Source organism: Myiozetetes cayanensis, unplaced genomic scaffold (genome assembly GCF_022539395.1).
Source record: "Myiozetetes cayanensis isolate MyiCay16 unplaced genomic scaffold, myiCay2020 scf2-11, whole genome shotgun sequence".
NCBI lineage: Eukaryota > Metazoa > Chordata > Aves > Passeriformes > Tyrannidae > Myiozetetes > Myiozetetes cayanensis.
Window position 1 is genome coordinate 105342825 of NW_026087411.1, and position 18007 is coordinate 105360831.

Below are 18007 nucleotides of genomic sequence, written 5' to 3' on the forward strand. Positions count from 1 at the left end.
TTACTTTCCCATTTAACAGACAGAAGACATAGGCACAGGTTTTTCTCTCTGTCTTGCCATTACACAGTTTTATATAATGTGATATATTGTATGCATTCATTTTTTCTGTATTTACTTTGAAGTAAGAGAAGAAAAAATGCAGTTCCTGCAGAAAAGCAGTACCTGCTGCACTACTTGCAGTACAAACTAAGGCACAGCAGGTGTAGCGTTATGGCTATAAAGTGACTGTACATGAAGACCCTCAGGGTCACTGTATTTTCAAGACTATTTTCTTCATGAAGTCTTCTTGGCACTTGTCAATAGTACCAAACCAAATCCTGTTTTGTAAGCTGTGCAACAAAGTAAAGCCAAAAACTACAAAAAGGTTTGATTCTGAAAGATTATTTTAAAATCAAGCAGAAGGATAACTCAGACAACCTGCTGTCTGTCTTGGTACGCCTGCAGCTTCTCAGACACTTCATCTAGTGGCCAGTTGTTAAGGGCAATAAAATAGATGGCTATAGGGTTTGTTTTATTTTTAATCTTTCTCATTGCTTCATTTTCAACACACATTTCAACACACAATCTGTTTTCTAGATGAGGTCAATACATGCTTGAACCACAGATTTCAAAACATTTTAGAGACCTGTCAAAGTCTGGCATCTTCCCAAATGATCTCAACAACCCTCACTTCTTAGAAGGAATTGGATCAAGTGACATTCAGGGCTGAGAAGCAGCAGATGATTGTCTGTGCTGTGTTTTCCAGGTTGCCTTGAAAGGATGCTAGGGATACAAATGGCCTACCAAAGAAGAGCTCTGAAAGGAAGCATCAGTTCTTTTTAATCAGGTAAAATCCAAACTTGAAACCACCGCATTTTTTTGCTTAGCATTACCTCTTGAGGCAGGAAAATTGATTTCTGAAGGACATGCTATTACTAAGATGACATTACAGGTTTAATTATCTTACTGTTCACTTTTAACTACTTAGATTCCCAGAATTATATATTATAATCCAAAAAAATCAGTCTTCCCTTCGATTTTCCCAGGCAGATAAACTGAACTCCAAACACAGTGCAAGAAGAGAGATTTGCAGTTAGATCTCATAAAAATAACTTTGAATTTATTCAAGCTCTGGGAAAATCTTTTGTCCTTGGCAGAAGTTTTCATTTAACTTTCAGAAACTTTGGCAAACTGAAAAATTCTTTTATTTGTCTAAATTATGAGTTCATGTCTAAAACTTATTAGTTTGCTCTCCTTCTCTGATTAATCCTAAATGGCCCAATCTTCTTTGAAGCCCCAGGGATCAGGATGACTATCACTGACATAACACTCCTGTAAATCAATCCCTCTTCGAACAAGAGCACCTTGTACAGAAAAAAACATGCAGTCTCAAAAATTTCCAGCAAGGAAAATCTGCCACAATCTGTGGTGAATTGTAACTGACCAACCCCTCTCACTTTAAAAATTATGGTTTGTGATGGACCACAGCTTGTCCAACTTTAAATTCCTGTTATTAGTTACTGCCATGCCAACTGAGGGCATTTATTCCAGCATTCATGTTTGCTGTTGTACCACAGAGTTCACCGCTTTCTTTTTGTTTGTTGTTTGGTTTTTTTCTCCCACACGTTTGTGGAATGTTGAATCTGGGAGCTGACCACATTTCTTGGCACCCTGCATTGCAGCTCTCCCATTTTCCTGTATCCCAGGAGCTGGTTATTAATAGGCTCACACATTTTCACAGAAAAGAAGGTGCATGAAAATCACTTGGGACAGTGCCTGCCTGTGGAGGTGGGATGCAAAGGAATAGCACACTAAAGAGGACTCTTGTCACACTGCCTGTGAAGTTGTCTCTAAAGTTTTGGGACATAATAGCAGTGCCCAAAACTGAGCATTTGCTGTAACAGTAAAAGTCATCTGGAAGAATTATAAATAGATCAGTGCTTGATGTTCAACATGGGATATGCAATCTAGGGGATGCATTTGTTATATCTGTATCATGATACTAAGTATCTTCAGTGAAACGTGAAAACATAGTGGTGTTTGCAACAACCAAGATTTTTTTTCGTAACTTTTCTAAAACCACCTGGAAAATACTTTCTCTTTTGAGGGATATTTCTTCCCTGGTTTATACCAAAACAGCTACCTCTAAAACACCAGTAAAGTACTGAATGCAGGAGCTGAAGCAAGAGAAAGGATATATTTTGTGGACAGAGCTTCAAGGCGTGAGGTGACTGAGTCCTGGAGAGCAGCTATGGCCTCACACTTACAGGACTCTTCAGTTGTTACGAGACTGCTCCTTATGGCTCCTAAGAGAGAAAACAGCATTTAGAGTATTTATTACAATTACTGAACATTTAGATCCCAAGAAAACGCTTGATTCTGCAAAAGGAGTTGAACCCATGCTGTGAGACTACATAAAGGACTGCAGCCCAGGGCAGTTGGAGAGGAGGGACAGCAGTGAACAGGGGCTGGTGTGTAGCCAGAGACCTGAGTGCCATAGTCCAGGACAGTCAAGAGAGATCTTGACTCTAATGAAGAAGTAGGCAGAGCAGGGACTTCCTTTCCTGCCTAACTGGATCCTCTGCACTTTTTAAATTAGACCATTATTGAGCAAAATATAAAAAGGAGTATGGGTGCAGGGACCAACTAACCTACCCCATCAGCTCTGATTGCTAGACTAGGGTGAATCTTCCCTTCACCTGTTATCTCTCCTCTCATCCAGAATATCCCCACGCGAAAAAATAGGGCACCCTGGGAAGCAGAATGAAAGTGTTCAGGTGATGCAGACTGAGAAGAACCTGCAGTCCAGGTCTCCATCTTCGAAGCAGTGCTTTGACCATCAGACTGTACACACAGGAAGGCCACTGGCATCACTGTAAACAGAATCTATTCACTTGGATGTATTTAAGGCCATGACTAAGTTGTGCTTCTCTTCAGAGGAATGATCCTATGATGAAATGGTTTCGGCTGGAAGGGACTTTTAAAGGTCATCTAGTCCAACCCACCTGCCATGGGCAGGGACACCTTTCACTAGACTGAAGCACTAGATGCTTTAAAGCCCCATCTAAACCGGCCTTGAACACCTGCAAGGATGGGGCATCCACAGCTTCTCTGGGCAACCTGTTCCAGTGCCTCACAACTCTCATAGTAAGGGATTTCTTCCTCATATCTAAATGTATCTAAGAGAATCTAAATCTATTTATACAAAATCACAGTTGCTGCCCTGTCAAAGCTGTATTGTAGTGACATTTGGGGTACCCATCACTCCCAAACACAGGACTTCTGAGAATGCATTAGTCCAAAGTTAAGCCTCTAGGAGTTTTTAAGCCAAGCAAGAAGGCATGTAGTGATTTTAGAAACATAAACAGTAGGTCAGTGCCAGAAATTCATTGCTTTGCATCAATTTCTGAGGTGTGGGTAGAATTTAGATACACAAGTCTCAGCTTGGGAAGGAATTAGAAGAATTGAATTTACCTCTTGGTAAATAATACTAAAAAATTAAAGCAGGAGCTCGTGTATTAATTTTACATACTCTGCATCGGAGATTCAGCTAAATCATCAGTGTGTATCACCCCACAAATACTCTTGGTTTCTAACATTGCCAATATGTATGCATAGGGAATATCTTTTTTGGTTCAACAGGTGTGGGCACAAATCCATTCCAATTTCACATAAATACAGATGGAGGGAACTCCATCATTCAAATAGACCTAAGTGAATTTAAAATCTAGTAGAAAGGCACAGCAATATGACTGGAAGAGCCAGTTAGTGTGACAAAGAAGTCACCAGTCTCTTAAGAAAGAGAAAGCAAGTATTGTCATACTCCACTGTAGTTCCATTGAATCTGTTCCTAGGTCTTGACCTCAATCTTCCAGACTAACAGGGAAGCAGCCTCAGCTGTCCTCAAGAATTCCCTTTTCTACATAATTCACAAAAAAAACAGGGCTCAAGAGAGGATAATTTCACTGTGGTATAATAGTGTCAGGCATCAGCTGATGGCTGTGAGTTCTTAGCTGCATGAAAGGCAACTTAACCTCACCTACTACATAAAGTAATACATAAAGTAAATAAGTTAAAGCTGCACCACTTGCTGCAGGCTGAGAACAAACATATCAACAGCTACTGCAGCACAGGTACTGTAATGAGATAACCATATACATCTGAGACCAGAATAATAAATATCCAAAGGCAAAGCCTTCTTAAAAGAGGGTCTACAGTTATGAAATACACTCTCAACAAGTTATCAAGAGGTATTACCTGTATGTAATACCTGTCTCTTCTTATATTTTTTTCACATTGCTTGCAAATGCAATGACAACAGATTATTCATCTTTTTTTCTGTAGATACATAAATGCATAGCTGATGAATGTCAAACAAAGTGCTGTAAGAATGAAATAATGCAAATATTGTACCTGGATACTTTTGTTCTGAATTGTTTGTTTTTGGTTTGTTTTTTTTTTGTTATCAGTCATGCCATTGATATTGCCATTTTGCAGGAAACGAACAGATTTATTTCTAGCAGTGCAGAAATTCATTTGTCTTAAAGCCAGTGTTGAAACTGGTGTCTCCTTGATTCCAGTGAACCTGTATTTGTTCAGCTCCCTTCTTTGGAACATTCCACCAGCTTTGTGGTCAATGTACAAAGAAGAGCTGTTCAAGAGACAGCTGGAAGAAGGCCAGTTCAAAACATCACACCAACACAGTTGGTTTCCAACCAACTGCCAGTTAATTTTTTTATGTCTCATTTAAATTCTCCAATGACAGATACAGATTCTCCTTGGATTTTGTCTGTTTCAACAAAATTACTTTTCCAACCAACTTTGGCAATTGTCCAGGGGTACTCTGAATTCTTCTTCAGTCCTTCTGTGAAACTGGGAGTCTTCCAGTATTTGATATTCAAAATCTGGGACATTCCTGTTGCCACTGGGATGCCCAAAAATTAATACAAAACACTCTAAAATTGTGTTTTTACACTGCATTTGTGTTTAAGTCCAGACCAACAAGAAATTATTATTTTTACAGGTGATGTTTCGCTATATCCACCTATTTTATAACTGCTTTCACATAGGGTCTTTGGCTACTTGATGTGATGGCGAGCTATTCCTGCTCTGAACCAGGGGTCGGACTAGTTACTTCTTGAAGTCCCTGCCAACCCAGCTTAACTATGATTCTACATCAGGTTCGGCCAATATTTTATCCTGTTATTGCCCATCTGAAGAGAAAACAGTTGCTAAGTTCATGCCTGCCCCACAGCCTGGAGGAGTGGACAAGAACATAGGGTCTAGCACTGCAGTAGTTCTTACACCAGTCCTGTTCTCCTCTGGCCCCCCACCATCCTCCAAATGCTGGTATACAATTGACACCCACATCCCAGAGACAGATGCCCCAGAACCCCGCCTTGCCGATGCCCCCAGTTATATACATTTCATAAGGAAATGCAGATTATAACAGATTACATTTTTAAATACAGTGAGTCCTTAAATGTGTGGTGACAGGTAAGAGTCATCTCTTATCTGTTTAGTTATAGTAACTGCTATAACTAAACAAGAAGGACCAAACTAGCTGAAAACATTAGTGGAAAGAGGCATAAAAGAATGAAAAGAGATTATACTTCCTGGGAGCTTGTGAGTTGATGGAACATTTGTCAAACAGATTAAAAAGATTTAACACATTAAAGGGAGGTGCTTCAATAAATAAATATATTCATTTAAAAAAGCCAACATTAAATTATTATTTGAGCATGTTTTCTTATCTGGATTAAAGGTAAAGCCTTCATATCACATAGACCTGCTCACAGTCATGGGTTCCTGGTGCATGTACATCAGTTCTTACAGAATGCACTTTGGAGGAACAGTTATCAGAAAATAAAATGACATTTTTTAATGATTCCCAGTGGCAATACTCTTCCATGCTGGGAGCATATCCTGTATGAATCTTACCAGAAAATACTGAGATGTGGAACTGATCTTGTCTTGGAGCAGCGAGACAAACTAATTGTCTTACTTTGGATAAATAGATTAATACAAGGGATACCTCAGTCCTTGGTCCCTCTGACTGCAGCTGCCTAACTGCACCTGATGTGAAGTGCCATATGAGCTCCAAAGGAACACTAGGAAAAGTTTCCAGTACACAATAACTTTACAGTAAGGAGACCAGGAAGGAAAGAAACTCTTTTGAAATTATTACATATTTACTGTAACACAAAGTCACTGAGAAGCAAAAGAAAGGAAGAGCAACATGAAATTCAGCCTGGAGGAGAGGATGTCACATCAGGCTGTCTTGCAGGGTGATACACAGGTTTCACAGTACTGCAAAGTATGACTAACCCCAACTCTTCAATTATTTCTCAGTTCTGGGTTTGCTGAATATTGCATAAAGTAGTGAAGGCCTTAGTTCTAAGATACAAAGACTGAATGATAAGCAGGTACTAGCATTGTTGCGTAATAAAGTCCTTTGCACCTCTGAATTTTGCTCAAAGTGGAAAAGGCAGAGTGACCTAGAACTGCCTTGTAACACCTGAATGCATGTGAGAGTTTCTCAGACAGAGCCAAATATATTAACCTGCTAGTGAGAGCTACTGCACCACATGCACTTGGCTGGGGAGGGTATGAGGGGAAGGGGAACAGCGATCTGGTCTTACTTGAGCAAGTCTTCTTGTCTGGGTTGAGGGTGTAGCCTTGGTAGCAGTCGCAGGAGAAGAACGGATCATCTCTCACACAGACCTGCTCACAGTCGTGCCTTCCAGGCGCACACACGTCAACAGCTGGGGGAGGCATTGAGAAGAGAAGAATATTAATCAATATCCAAACTTCAGCCTTTAGAATTGATGATAGTAATTCCTATTTGCAAATGTGTCTTCATTTGGATTCAAACCAGGGTGTTTTTATTGCATGTCAGCATGCCATTAACCAGAGCAGGGTACACACAGCATGTTTTTATCTGGCTATCAACATCACAAAATTAATACAATTTTTTGAATACTGGCAAAATTTTTTTGCTGTTGTAACAGATTGCAAAAGGAATGGAACTAGCAAGGACACAGTTACAAAACAATTATCCAACAGAATCTCAGAGAACAAATATCTGGATTTTAAGAGACTATTTGGCATTATTTCAGCTCTAATTGAGTTGGAGAAGACACTGTTTTGTGGAGTCAAAAGACCATAAACTGAAAAGTATACGTGACTGCTAAAAAAAAGAGACATGACACCCACTGCCAGATACAAAGTGGGCACTTTATGTGTGAGGCTGCTGTTTTCTGCCAAATTTAACACATCAACTCTGAAAGGGCAAGCTGAGAAGGAGTTCCTATATTTGGATATCTTTGCAATAAGGAGGCCCAGTAAGGCACAAGGAAGGATAAAGGAAGAAAGCAAGAGAGGAAGAGAGGAGACAGATAGAAAAGGGAGAGAAAGAAAGAGAGAGAAAGAGAGAGAAAGAGAGAGAAAGAGAGAGAAAGGGAAAGGGAAAAGAAAAAAGGGAAAATACTCTCTCCTGGACCTAGACTATTTTTGCATCATTCTTTGCATTTCTTTGTGATATAATTATCACAAAGACCTGGATGCTTGAGAAATCATTAGCAGCATACTGCAAAATGAGATTCAAAAGTGAAAAAAAGCAAGCATACTATGAAAATAATTTCAAGTTTGACTATGCAGGAGGAGAATCAGTGCTATGAAATGAGCTCTGGATTTGACTCTCAAAGGGGATGCCTAAGTGAATCTAAATTCCCTCACATATGTATTGCCTCTCTATAATGCCAGGTGAGAGTTAATCCTAGGCAACATGTTTACAAAATCAGCTCTTAAATCAGACAGGAAGAAATACTGAGACCCTCTGGCTTCACCTCTGAGATGTGAGACCTGTGACTTAATTGGAGAGATTTGCCTAGGAACCTCCTGGAACTGGAAGTTTAAGTTCAGCACTTTGTCACACACAGTGTAGTAAGGAAAAGGATTAGAGTCAAATGGAAAAGAAAACAAATTTTTCTAAATAAATCATCAGTGAGACATCCAAAGAAATTAAGAGTGAAGTTCAAACCCTAATGAAGATAATATAGAGTACATATTATCAGTATACTTACATGTTACATCCTTAGGTATCAGCTACATCTATGCTCCTGTTCTCCACAAGAGACCAGCACTGGGAAAGAACATTTCCCTCCATCCTCTAGAGCTCTAAGACTGGAGTATTTTTAAGGTCTCAACACATCCACCAGAAAGAACAATCACACTCATGACAATACAGACTTCAGTCTCTCTTCCAGCACAGTCCTTGCTCTCCTTCATTGCATCCCCTTGTGCTGCTTTGCTGAAGAGTTTTCTCACATGGGTAATGCACATCACATATTGGATACGGGAATTCATGCTCCATGGGTGTAAAAATACCGTGAAGGCCTCAAGGATATGCCAAATGGTATTTTAATATTACCAAATACAAGCTTCACACATCTGTAGAAGAGCTATGGGTCTGAAATTACTACTGAAGAAACAACATAGTCCTGTGTTTTAAGGAATAGTACATAAATTCTTGGATAATTTATCAGAAAAATAACATAAGTTAACCTGATTTTTAAAAGCTACTTGCTTTTAGCTGAACACAGCATTTCCATAATCAGATCTCACCTGAGCAAGTCTTCTTGTCTGGATTCAGAGTGTATCCTTCATAGCAGGCACAGCTGTAGGATCCATCGTTACTCAGACAGACTTGGGCACAGTCGTGCCTTCCAGGTGCACACATGTCCATGGCTGTGGTGAGCCACGGGTTAGAAAAGAAACTTATTAATCTCTCCCAGACACTCAGGAGTTTTAAACGTTCAACATCTATAATTACAATTTAATTAGGAATCAGTGTCCTACTACATTATTATATTATGCTGCAGACAGCTGAATTCAGTTACTAATTATTTAATGGAGAAGGCAAATACCAGGATTGCAAGACATGACTATACCACATCTCATGCAGTTCTTACTTTCATCAGCAATTCCAACAGTCCTGAATATCCCCAGTAAGGACAAAGCTAAAAAAACATGAGATGAGCCATAACGTGCCCTGTGTCTGACTAAGCAGCTAAGCAATGTTTATGAAATACTGCAAAGACCGTGAAATGGTAGATAAGTGCCAAATTGCATTTTTTAATGAACAAATATAAAGAAAACTGCAATTTTGTTATTGGAACCAAGGGGAAAGTCTACAGGTGAGTTCTCATTTTAAGGATTGACATCTTTAAGGATTGCCATCTATTGACATCTATTTTCAAGTAGAAATAATGAGGGTAAGTCACAGAAAGCATGTCCATATCTCCATGGGTTTCACATATTCAAGTAGCCTTTAATTCTTACCTGAGCAAGTCTTCTTGTCTGGATTCAAGGTGTAGCCTTCATAGCAGTCACAGACGTAGGATCCGTTGTTACTCACACAGATCTGATCACACTCGTGCCTCCCCGGTGCACACGTGTCCACAGCTGCAAGATGCACGTTACAGAAACAATTCATTGTTAATAAAAAAAAAAGTAGTTTCGATGGAGTGCACATTCACATTTTTTAATATATTTCAATTTGGAGTCAGCTCAGAAATGGCAATACTAATTGAAGGAATTAGAACAAGCGGTAGGAGAAAATATCTATACAGCATCTACATCTGAAGACTTTGTTTTGACATCTGGCCCTCATGAACGAATCTGTAGGCATAATTAAAAAGGATGGTGATGGAAACAAACTACTTCTCACCATTATTTGCAGCAGATTTTTATTTATTATTCATTACTAGATTTATTATTATTAAGTATATATATATTAAGTGTATATATATATTAAGTATATATTATTATAATAATTAAATCATTATTATATATAAGATACAGATGTTCAGTGTTTCAACAGAAGTATGCAAGTAGCTTCTCAAATCCAATTATGGTGTTAAAAACTGAATTTTTTTTCTAGTTGGTCACATTTACCAAATGAACAATACCTGAGCAGGTTGTCTTATCTGGATTCAGAGTGTAGCCTTCATAGCAATCACAAAGGTAGGATCTGCCGTTCCTCACACAGACCTGCTCGCAGCTGTGCATCCCGAGGGCACACGCATCCATAGCTACAAAGGGCATTCACAGAAAGGTTCTTTAGCCATCCCAAAGGAAAGAAACAGGCATTAATCATTCATGATTACAGAAGTACATCTTGCACTGTTTGCTGGATTAGTGGTAGTAAATGTCAGTGCTGTGTCACTGTCTCAAAAAGTTGCATCATTCTGTAGCCAACAGGGAGAGGTCATAAATGTCACTGAAATAACTCACCACCTGAGGTGGCAGAGGAAAAGATGAATTGAAAAGAGTGCAGCAGGGAGAGATTTTAAGCATTTAGTAACATTACACTGGAAATGAGAAATCAGCAATAAAAAGGACTTTCTGGCTTTTTATACCCAGTCCTTTCTATTACAGACAACCTGCTGAAACAATGCTAAAATGTATCAGTCACTGTCTGGTGGCTTACAAACTTCAGCTCACTGGCACAGAACCTGATCTAGGAATTGTTGCTGCACTGGAAAACACTCCCATGTAAACTGAAATGAAACAGAAAGCAAAAACAAATTAATTGAGAAGAAAGGGAAAAGGGAAAGGAAAAGGAAAATAGAAGGAAGAGAAGAGGAGGGGAGAAACAGAAAGAGGATTAAGACCAGAAGGAACAGAAAAATTACTCAGAGGCACTAGGATAACATTCTCATGAGTAAAGAGTGTGTCTGTGTAATGATGGTCCATATGTATCGACCAGCAAGGAATCCCACCAGTGCAATATGGGGTGTGTGAGGGCTGCAGCTGCCTGGACCCATCAGATTTTAGAAGTCAAAACCAAAGGAGGATATGCAGGAAAGTCTCTACAGTAAGGCAGCTTTACAGGCACATGAAACTCCTAATTGAAGGAGAGTACAGAAATAATGTCGGAATGTCAGAGAACCAACTGAGAGGCTGAAACTGCAAAGTACAAAATGAAGTTCAGTTTTCAAGGACCCATTGATTCCCCAGCAAACAGTAAGGCTGTCTCAGCCTGAGAACAGAGAAAACAGTGACACGAAAGCAGCATGATGGATATGCAGCTGATATAAGTGTGTTGTGGTGACAAGGCAGACAAAATGACTGTGCAATGCACTGTATGTGTTGACAGTCTTTTCCTCCACAGACTATATAGCTAATTAACTCCTGACCAGTTTTTCTCAGGTGTATTTAGCTGCTTCTCAAGTGATCTGCTGCCTCTTTGGTCACCTAAAGATGCCCTTGTTTACCTCCACAGACTGTAAAAGAAACACAGATACTCACTTAGATGCTTTTGAGATTACTAAATTGGGGAAGGAAAAGGGAGAGGAAAGGGATAGGAAAAAACATTGGAGGAAAAAAATGTGGAGGAGGAAGAAAACAGAGACAATAACAAAGGAAGAAATGAAAGAGGAAAACAATGGGAAGACAAGAATGTTTTTACCTGAGATTTTACTTAGACTAGTACTTACCATGTGGGTATGGACTACTTGTAAAATCAAACTCCAAAGCAATAGTGGTGAGATAAGTAATCAGAAGCAAGAGTTTTTGAACCTTCTCATGTACGTCTGAAAACAAGGCAATATTTTCCATTTTCTAAAATACAGAAGATTTAGAAGTCCTCTGATAAGGCTGATAGTGTTTTGTCTTTCCACTGGTAAAAACAAATTTCAAACCAAGACAGCGCCTTTTCATTCTGCTACATCCTTGAGAATAAGAGAATTAATCTCCATGATTTATGAACAAAATCTGTGGTGTGATATTTTCAAGTATAAGTGAGAAGCTCAGACTCAAATGGTCAGATCTTTGTGGTAGGAAAGTCAAACGTCCATTGACTTGGACAGCAATTCAAGGCTAAGATTTTCCATCTCTGGGATGGTCTCATGTTGAATAACGCTCTCAATGCATCAAGAACTTGATCTTAGAGAACTGGTTTTCCCCTGAACATTAGTTTTCCTGTTTTCAGTTCACCCTACAAACAAATTTATTTACCTTGTTAAAAGCAAATTGTCACTGGTGAGTCCAGATTTCTGACCAAAAAGCAGTCAGAGCTGAAGAGGAAAAGGACACAGTTTACCATACTGTCTTACCAGACCCTCTTAGATTCATTTGGTTTGTATGAACTTCTTTAAAACTGTCTTGTGCCCTGTCTTTGTTCATGAATTCCACAGATTCTGGCTAATTGCATGCAGGCAACTCATACTGGAAGTGTGCATGTGTGAGCTCTCTGATTTATCCTCCAACTCTGCAGGGGCATAATTTCTGTGCTGAAGCACAGTAAATTTACTCTTAAGAACAAGAGATTTTTCTTTGGTGCTATGAAAGGACTTGCTTTGACAAGAACATCCACAAGAAGGTGGAAAATTAGTGCCGTGTTCACAGCACACATACACGTCCAGCTATGTGGGTACTTGTGCCCACTTCCAGCTACCAGAGAGAGGATCTGGTCGCATCAGCAGCACAACATGGTGTCAAGCCAAACCTCAAGGCATTTCCTATGCTAGTTATTGGGCAAATTGTCCTGTCTGCAGATGGTCCTACACATTTATTTCATAGCTAGAGAAAGAGGTCTGTTGACTCAAAACATGCTCAAAAGGTGTGGTGGTAATTTTTAGTAAGGCTCTGAAATAACAGAGTAACACATTGTCAACTTCTTGACAATTCAAAGACTTGTACAAACTAGATATTTGTAGTAAATTTCTAAGAAATTCTAAAAAATTTACTAGAAAAATCTACTTTGTACAAGTTTTTTTAATTGCCAAAAAGTTGGCATGAATTTTGTGAGTAGGGCTGTGTCACAGCTATCTATAGGCAGTTCTAAATACTCCAGATGATCTTTTTTGTTCTGTAAATGACAATAACACCCCCTCTGGCCTAGCATCATCAGTGGAATTCTAGCTTAAACCAAATACATCCAGCATTTTTCCAAGACCAGCCCTGAAAGAGCGAAGCTAATTCATCCCATCCCACAGTTCCTTGTCTAAATCAAATTGCAGAGAAACAGAGAGAGATGCGACCCTGGCACACTGAAAAAGCACAGCAGTGCCTAAAGAGTGAAAGAAAGCCCATCCCAAGATGACCTGCCATTGGGCTTGGGCACTTCATCCTGCACCAGATTTCTCAAGCCTGCATGGTGGTTCACCTGCCAGCTTACTTTCCTACTCTGAACCTATAAGGAGCCCTCCAGCTCCACATTCCCACTCTCCTGGCTTCCCAGCAAGATGAGAAAAGAAATGAGCAGGCTGCAGAGCTCTGTTGTGTGCTCTTCGTAAGTCAGTAAATATACACAGCCAAACCCCAGCCAGATTGCTGTGATTTCTCTGGCACTAAATCTGACCACCTGCACAAAGAGGCCAACTCAGTTCAGGTCTGTTACCTGCATGGTAAGCTCACTATTCAAAATGAAAGGTCATTATTTGGCCTCCCCTGAATAAAAGGGTTTGCTTGTTTACCCAATGGATGGCAAAGGAAATATTTAGATGGGATACATAACACTTCTGAAAAAGAACCTCTTTCTTAGGGAAACCACAGCAGAAGCCAAAAGGAGCCAAATTACCCTTCTGGACTAGCCCACTTACCACAGAAAGTCTCTCTGAATTTCGATGTCAGCTTTTCAATCACGCCGTAGGTCTCCACATAGAAGACGTGTTCATCCAGAGGCTCACTGGCCATTATCCTCAGGGACTGCATGTCTGCCCGGTCCACCCCAACCGCGTAGATCTCAATGCCAGCTGTCCGGGCACTCGCTGCCACATCCTGGACCTGGTCTTGTGGCCGTCCGTCTGTCACAACAATGACCACCTTGGGGATGTGGAGGGTTGCCGGCCGGGTGCCCATTTCCTCAGTGAAGACTTCATCCATAGCAGTCTGGATGGCAAGGCCAGTCATGGTGCCAGCAGACAAGGGCTCAATGCGAGACACAGCCTCCTTCAGAGAGGCTTTGTCGAAGTAGGTCCGGAGGGGGAACTCCACCTTGACAGTGCTTGCGTAATTCATGACCGCCACACGCGTCGTCCTTTCCCCAACGTCCAGGGTGTCAATCATTTCTGACAAAAAGATTTTCACTTTCTCAAACTCTTCAGGTCGGACACTACGGGAGCTGTCTACGATGAAGACGAGGTCCAGGGGCCGGTTCTTGCAGGTGGTGTCTGTCAAGAAGGAAGGGAAACACTTCAATCATCTCCTACATAGGATAGGAGCTCTCACCCGAGAGGAGTGAGTGCTGACATGGCAAACTACCTCTAGCAGATAATGATGTTCATTGTTTAGGAAGAGGCTTAAAATTATAGTGAGCAACACCTTAGGAATTCCTAAATATTCATTTTGACAAGTAATTAAATAATTGAACTTTTCTAAGTATTAACACATTAACAGATAGGTGCACATTTGAGCCCTTAAAATGTCTAACTATCCTTGAAACTAAGGGTTGTGGCTTTCATATAACAGCCAAAGCAGAGGTGTAGCAATGATATATAAATGTATTTACTGTTTATTTTTGTAAAGATAAAGCCTGAATTCCTTTTTTTAATAAGATAAAGAAATAAAATGGCAAAACAACTGGCCAGATCACATAGTGAACAGATGCTAATATCTTTTAGGATAGTAACAATTTAGCTTGCTAAATAGGAATTATCTCTTTGTAATTCACAATCCAAAGTGCCCAAGAAAAAATAAAGGCCAACAGAAAAAAGACACAAATGATGCTGTATAAAGGTTTCTTTAGAAGTTGTTACTGTTTTAAGGCTTCTAGAGCATAGAGAAAAATTAAATTACTTATGAAGTAACTTTACACTTAAAAATGGACATTTATACACTTACTTTTAGGTTCCAACATTCCTCACTGAAATATAAATCTAGAAACAGAAAAGCCATAGCTGAAATCAGAGACAGGCATCACTTCTAGGAAGGCAAAAACCAACCAAGACAGTGACAGCAGGCACCCAAAACATACCCTCCCTGTCCTGATACCCTGACCTGACACTGACCATGCCATATACTTAGTTTATACCATCAAGGTTGGATTTGCAGCTGGTTTAGGAAAAACACACAACCCAAAAGCAGAGTATTTTCTATAAAAGAGCCATTCTTGCTCAAGAGTGCATTAAATAGTAAAAGATGAGGTGTTCAGTTTGAATTCGCTCCCTGAGAGCTGTTTTGCGAACACACTTCTCCTGGCTACTATCAGGTTCACTTTCATCATTCCAACTGAAATTAAAAAAAAATAATAAAATAAAAAACAAACAAAACAAACAAACAAACACTTCACAAGTCTTTTAAAAGTAGAGGTGAAACCAGCACTTTTTTTCAAGGCATTAAAAAACTTTTTTCTGTTGTTAAGTGAAAACAGAGGGAAAAAAATCAAATTGCACAAATCCCATCAGGAAGCACAACAGCAGAGTTGATTTTGCCTTTGGACCGAGTAACAGACCAGACACCAGACAAATCTAGGATCCCATCCAGGTATATTCTATATAATTCTACATAACTCAGTTTTGCCTTTGGGAAGCTGAGAAAACACAAAGAAATGTTGGCGCGTGCACGTGTAGCTTAAGACATGAAGACAGACATACAAGGTTTGCCCTAAAAAAAAGAAAACAAAAAGAAAAAAAAAGACCAAATGCAGGGTTCGTAGGCAGAATTCCCTTTTACAGATTAAGGAGGGGGAAAAAAAAAAAAAAGCTTTTCAACAGTCTGAAATAACGTTGTTGGGAGAATGAGCACAGGTAGGGGAGAGCCATGCGGGTTTTAGAGCCGTGCCCGGAGCGGCAGCGGGGCAGCAGCGAGCGAAGAGCGGCTCCGGGGGTCCCCCGGGGTGCGGTACCTGCGGAGGGGCCGCCGGGGCGCGGCTGGCGGCGCGGGCGGAGCGCGGAGCCCCGAGAGGCCGCGGGCAGCGCCAACGCCAGGCAGCAGCCGAGGATGCCGAGCGCTCTCCCCACGGTGCCGAGGATGCCGAGCGCTCGCCCCATGGTGCCGCTGCCGGCCCCGCGCCCGCGGCACCGCCTTTAAAGCTGCCAGGAGGGACAGGGGGTCGGGACAGCGCGGTGGCATCGGCCGCGCCCGCCGCCTCCTCTCCAGGAAAGGCCGGCGGCTCCCGCTTCTCCGCCCCGGCGGGCGCTCAGCCGGGGGAGGATTAAAGCTCAACGTTGTGTTCCTGCCGTTCAAACCTGGGAGCAGGGGGAGCTGAGACACAAACCCACAAGACCTTCCTCCACTGGAAGTGTCTGGTCCAGGCTAACTTTGCACTTCAGTCTCCAATGGCAGTATTTGCAAAAAACGTGGGAAAAAGCTCACGGCTCGATCACCGAGGCACAAGGAGCTGCCTCCCCTGTTGCCAAATCTAAACCATGGGCATTTTGTCTGGTTCCTGGCACTGGAAATCCTGCCAGTTCCTGTGGGCAGCTGCAGTGAGTTTTAACAGAAAGCACAGCTCAGGGCACGAATCCACCATATCTCCAGCACAGCGCTTTAGAAGACACCTCTGCCAAAGCTGTATTGCACTGTACTGCAGGACCATCTTCTCTCCCATCACCTCCATAAAGGGAACAGGAAGGCCAGATTTAGAAGAGGAACCACCAACCCACCAGCTGTGCAGTCTGAGGCAGGCACTGACTCACTTCAGCAAGTTGTACCGTGACTGCACAGTAGAAGAGGCCACCATGGCATTCATAAAGGCTGCAAACGACATCAGGGAAGGGGGACCACCACCCTTCATGCAGGGGAAGACCACAGGACAGGGCTCCAGGGGAGTACAATGGCTCTCCTCTCCCCCAGGGGGCTGCAGCTTTTTGAGCAACAGCACATGCACAGTCACACACACCAGACGAATTTCAGGCAGTGCCTGCTGCTGCCAAACACTGCTCACCCACATGATCAGCCACCCACTTGGGAAGTCTCAACATCCACCCCTGGGCAGGAGCTCTCTATCCACAGAGAAGTGCAAGTTCCTCTGGTGCCCACTCATGGTCAGACAGACACACTCACTCCCTCAGGGCAGATGGATCCAGAGCAGAGCATGTTCTGGGATCAGTATTTGTGTAGCACACAACAGTTTCAGCTGTTTTCCAGGCCACTTTGGTTTCATATGGTCTTTCAGCTTGACTCCCCCCTTCCAAAGTCCCATTTAAGCAGTCTGTCAGCATCTAAAGATCCCCTGGGTTCAGAATCTCTCTGGGAGTCCAGATCCAGTGCAGTTCCTCATAACCTGGGAAACCAAGCACAGCTGCCCTCAGCCGTGGGTGCGCTCCAGGTATTCCCTCAGGATAACTGGGAGGGCAGAGCACTGCCACAACAATGGCACAAGGTGGTCTCACACCACTGCAGTTCAAGTTGCTCTCACAGGGGGCACCTGAGGGAAAACTACAGAAACTATTGCCAAAGGCACAGCCATGACAGAGCAATTTTAAACATGTACAGAGGTACATACTGAAAAAAGAATAACCAGCAACCTGTAGCAATTTGAATCCTTTTTTCCAGAATTTAATCCAAAGTAGAAAGCCATTTTTTGATTCAGAAATAAAATCACTAAATTATCTTTTACCTCCTTATACCTCTTGTTACAAAAGAGGAAGAGTAGAAAAGTTGTTTGTAGATTGTTTGGGTTTAATTCTTTTTTTAGGACATTTCTGAAGTTATGGTGTATCTCCAACAATGCTGGATATTTTCCTATATATATAGTGCTATTGGGTGTCTGTCCTGCTCTTACCACCTGAGCTCTTCAGACATCAGATTTCCCTGAGGGTGAAAAGCCTCCAGTACAATTCCCTTTTCCTAGCTCATGTGTATGTACCAATCAGAGAAGTGGAAGAGAGTACTTGAACTGCAAAGGCTTTAGTACAGGATCACATGTTGGAGGGAATCCATGTTCTCCACCCGTATGAGGACTTCTGCTGAAGAACAGATCAACCACTAAACTCATAACTAAATATGTGGGACTACCTGCAGGATACTGAAGCACTTAAACAAAAAGCCACCACCAAACAGATCAACCAAGGCTATGGTA

At 41.5% G+C, this 18007-nt stretch overlaps 1 protein-coding gene across 1 annotated transcript; it reads right to left on the reverse strand.

The window, feature by feature from the left end:
* Positions 1-15974, reverse strand: MATN3 (matrilin 3). The gene is made up of 8 exons (XM_050315731.1): positions 15830-15974; positions 13587-14156; positions 9951-10073; positions 9322-9444; positions 8605-8727; positions 6621-6743; positions 2178-2285; positions 1-464 (listed from the first exon to the last, which is right to left on the reverse strand). Exons 1-8 carry the CDS (start codon positions 15972-15974, stop codon positions 409-411), a joined length of 1371 nt encoding a protein of 456 aa, XP_050171688.1. The 3' UTR covers positions 1-408.
* Between the last annotated feature and the right edge of the window lie 2033 nt (positions 15975-18007).

Bases quoted from the DNA above. Each gene is read 5' to 3' on its own strand.
- MATN3 (XM_050315731.1), bottom strand. From the start codon at position 15,974: ATGGGGCGAGCGCTCGGCATCCTCGGCACCGTGGGGAGAGCGCTCGGC. The intron at 8,728-9,321 runs GTAAGAATTAAA...GGCTCACCACAG, and splicing joins AGACAAGAAGACTTGCTCAG to CCATGGACATGTGTGCACCT. The intron at 6,744-8,604 runs GTGAGATCTGAT...TGCCTCCCCCAG, and splicing joins AGACAAGAAGACTTGCTCAG to CTGTTGACGTGTGTGCGCCT.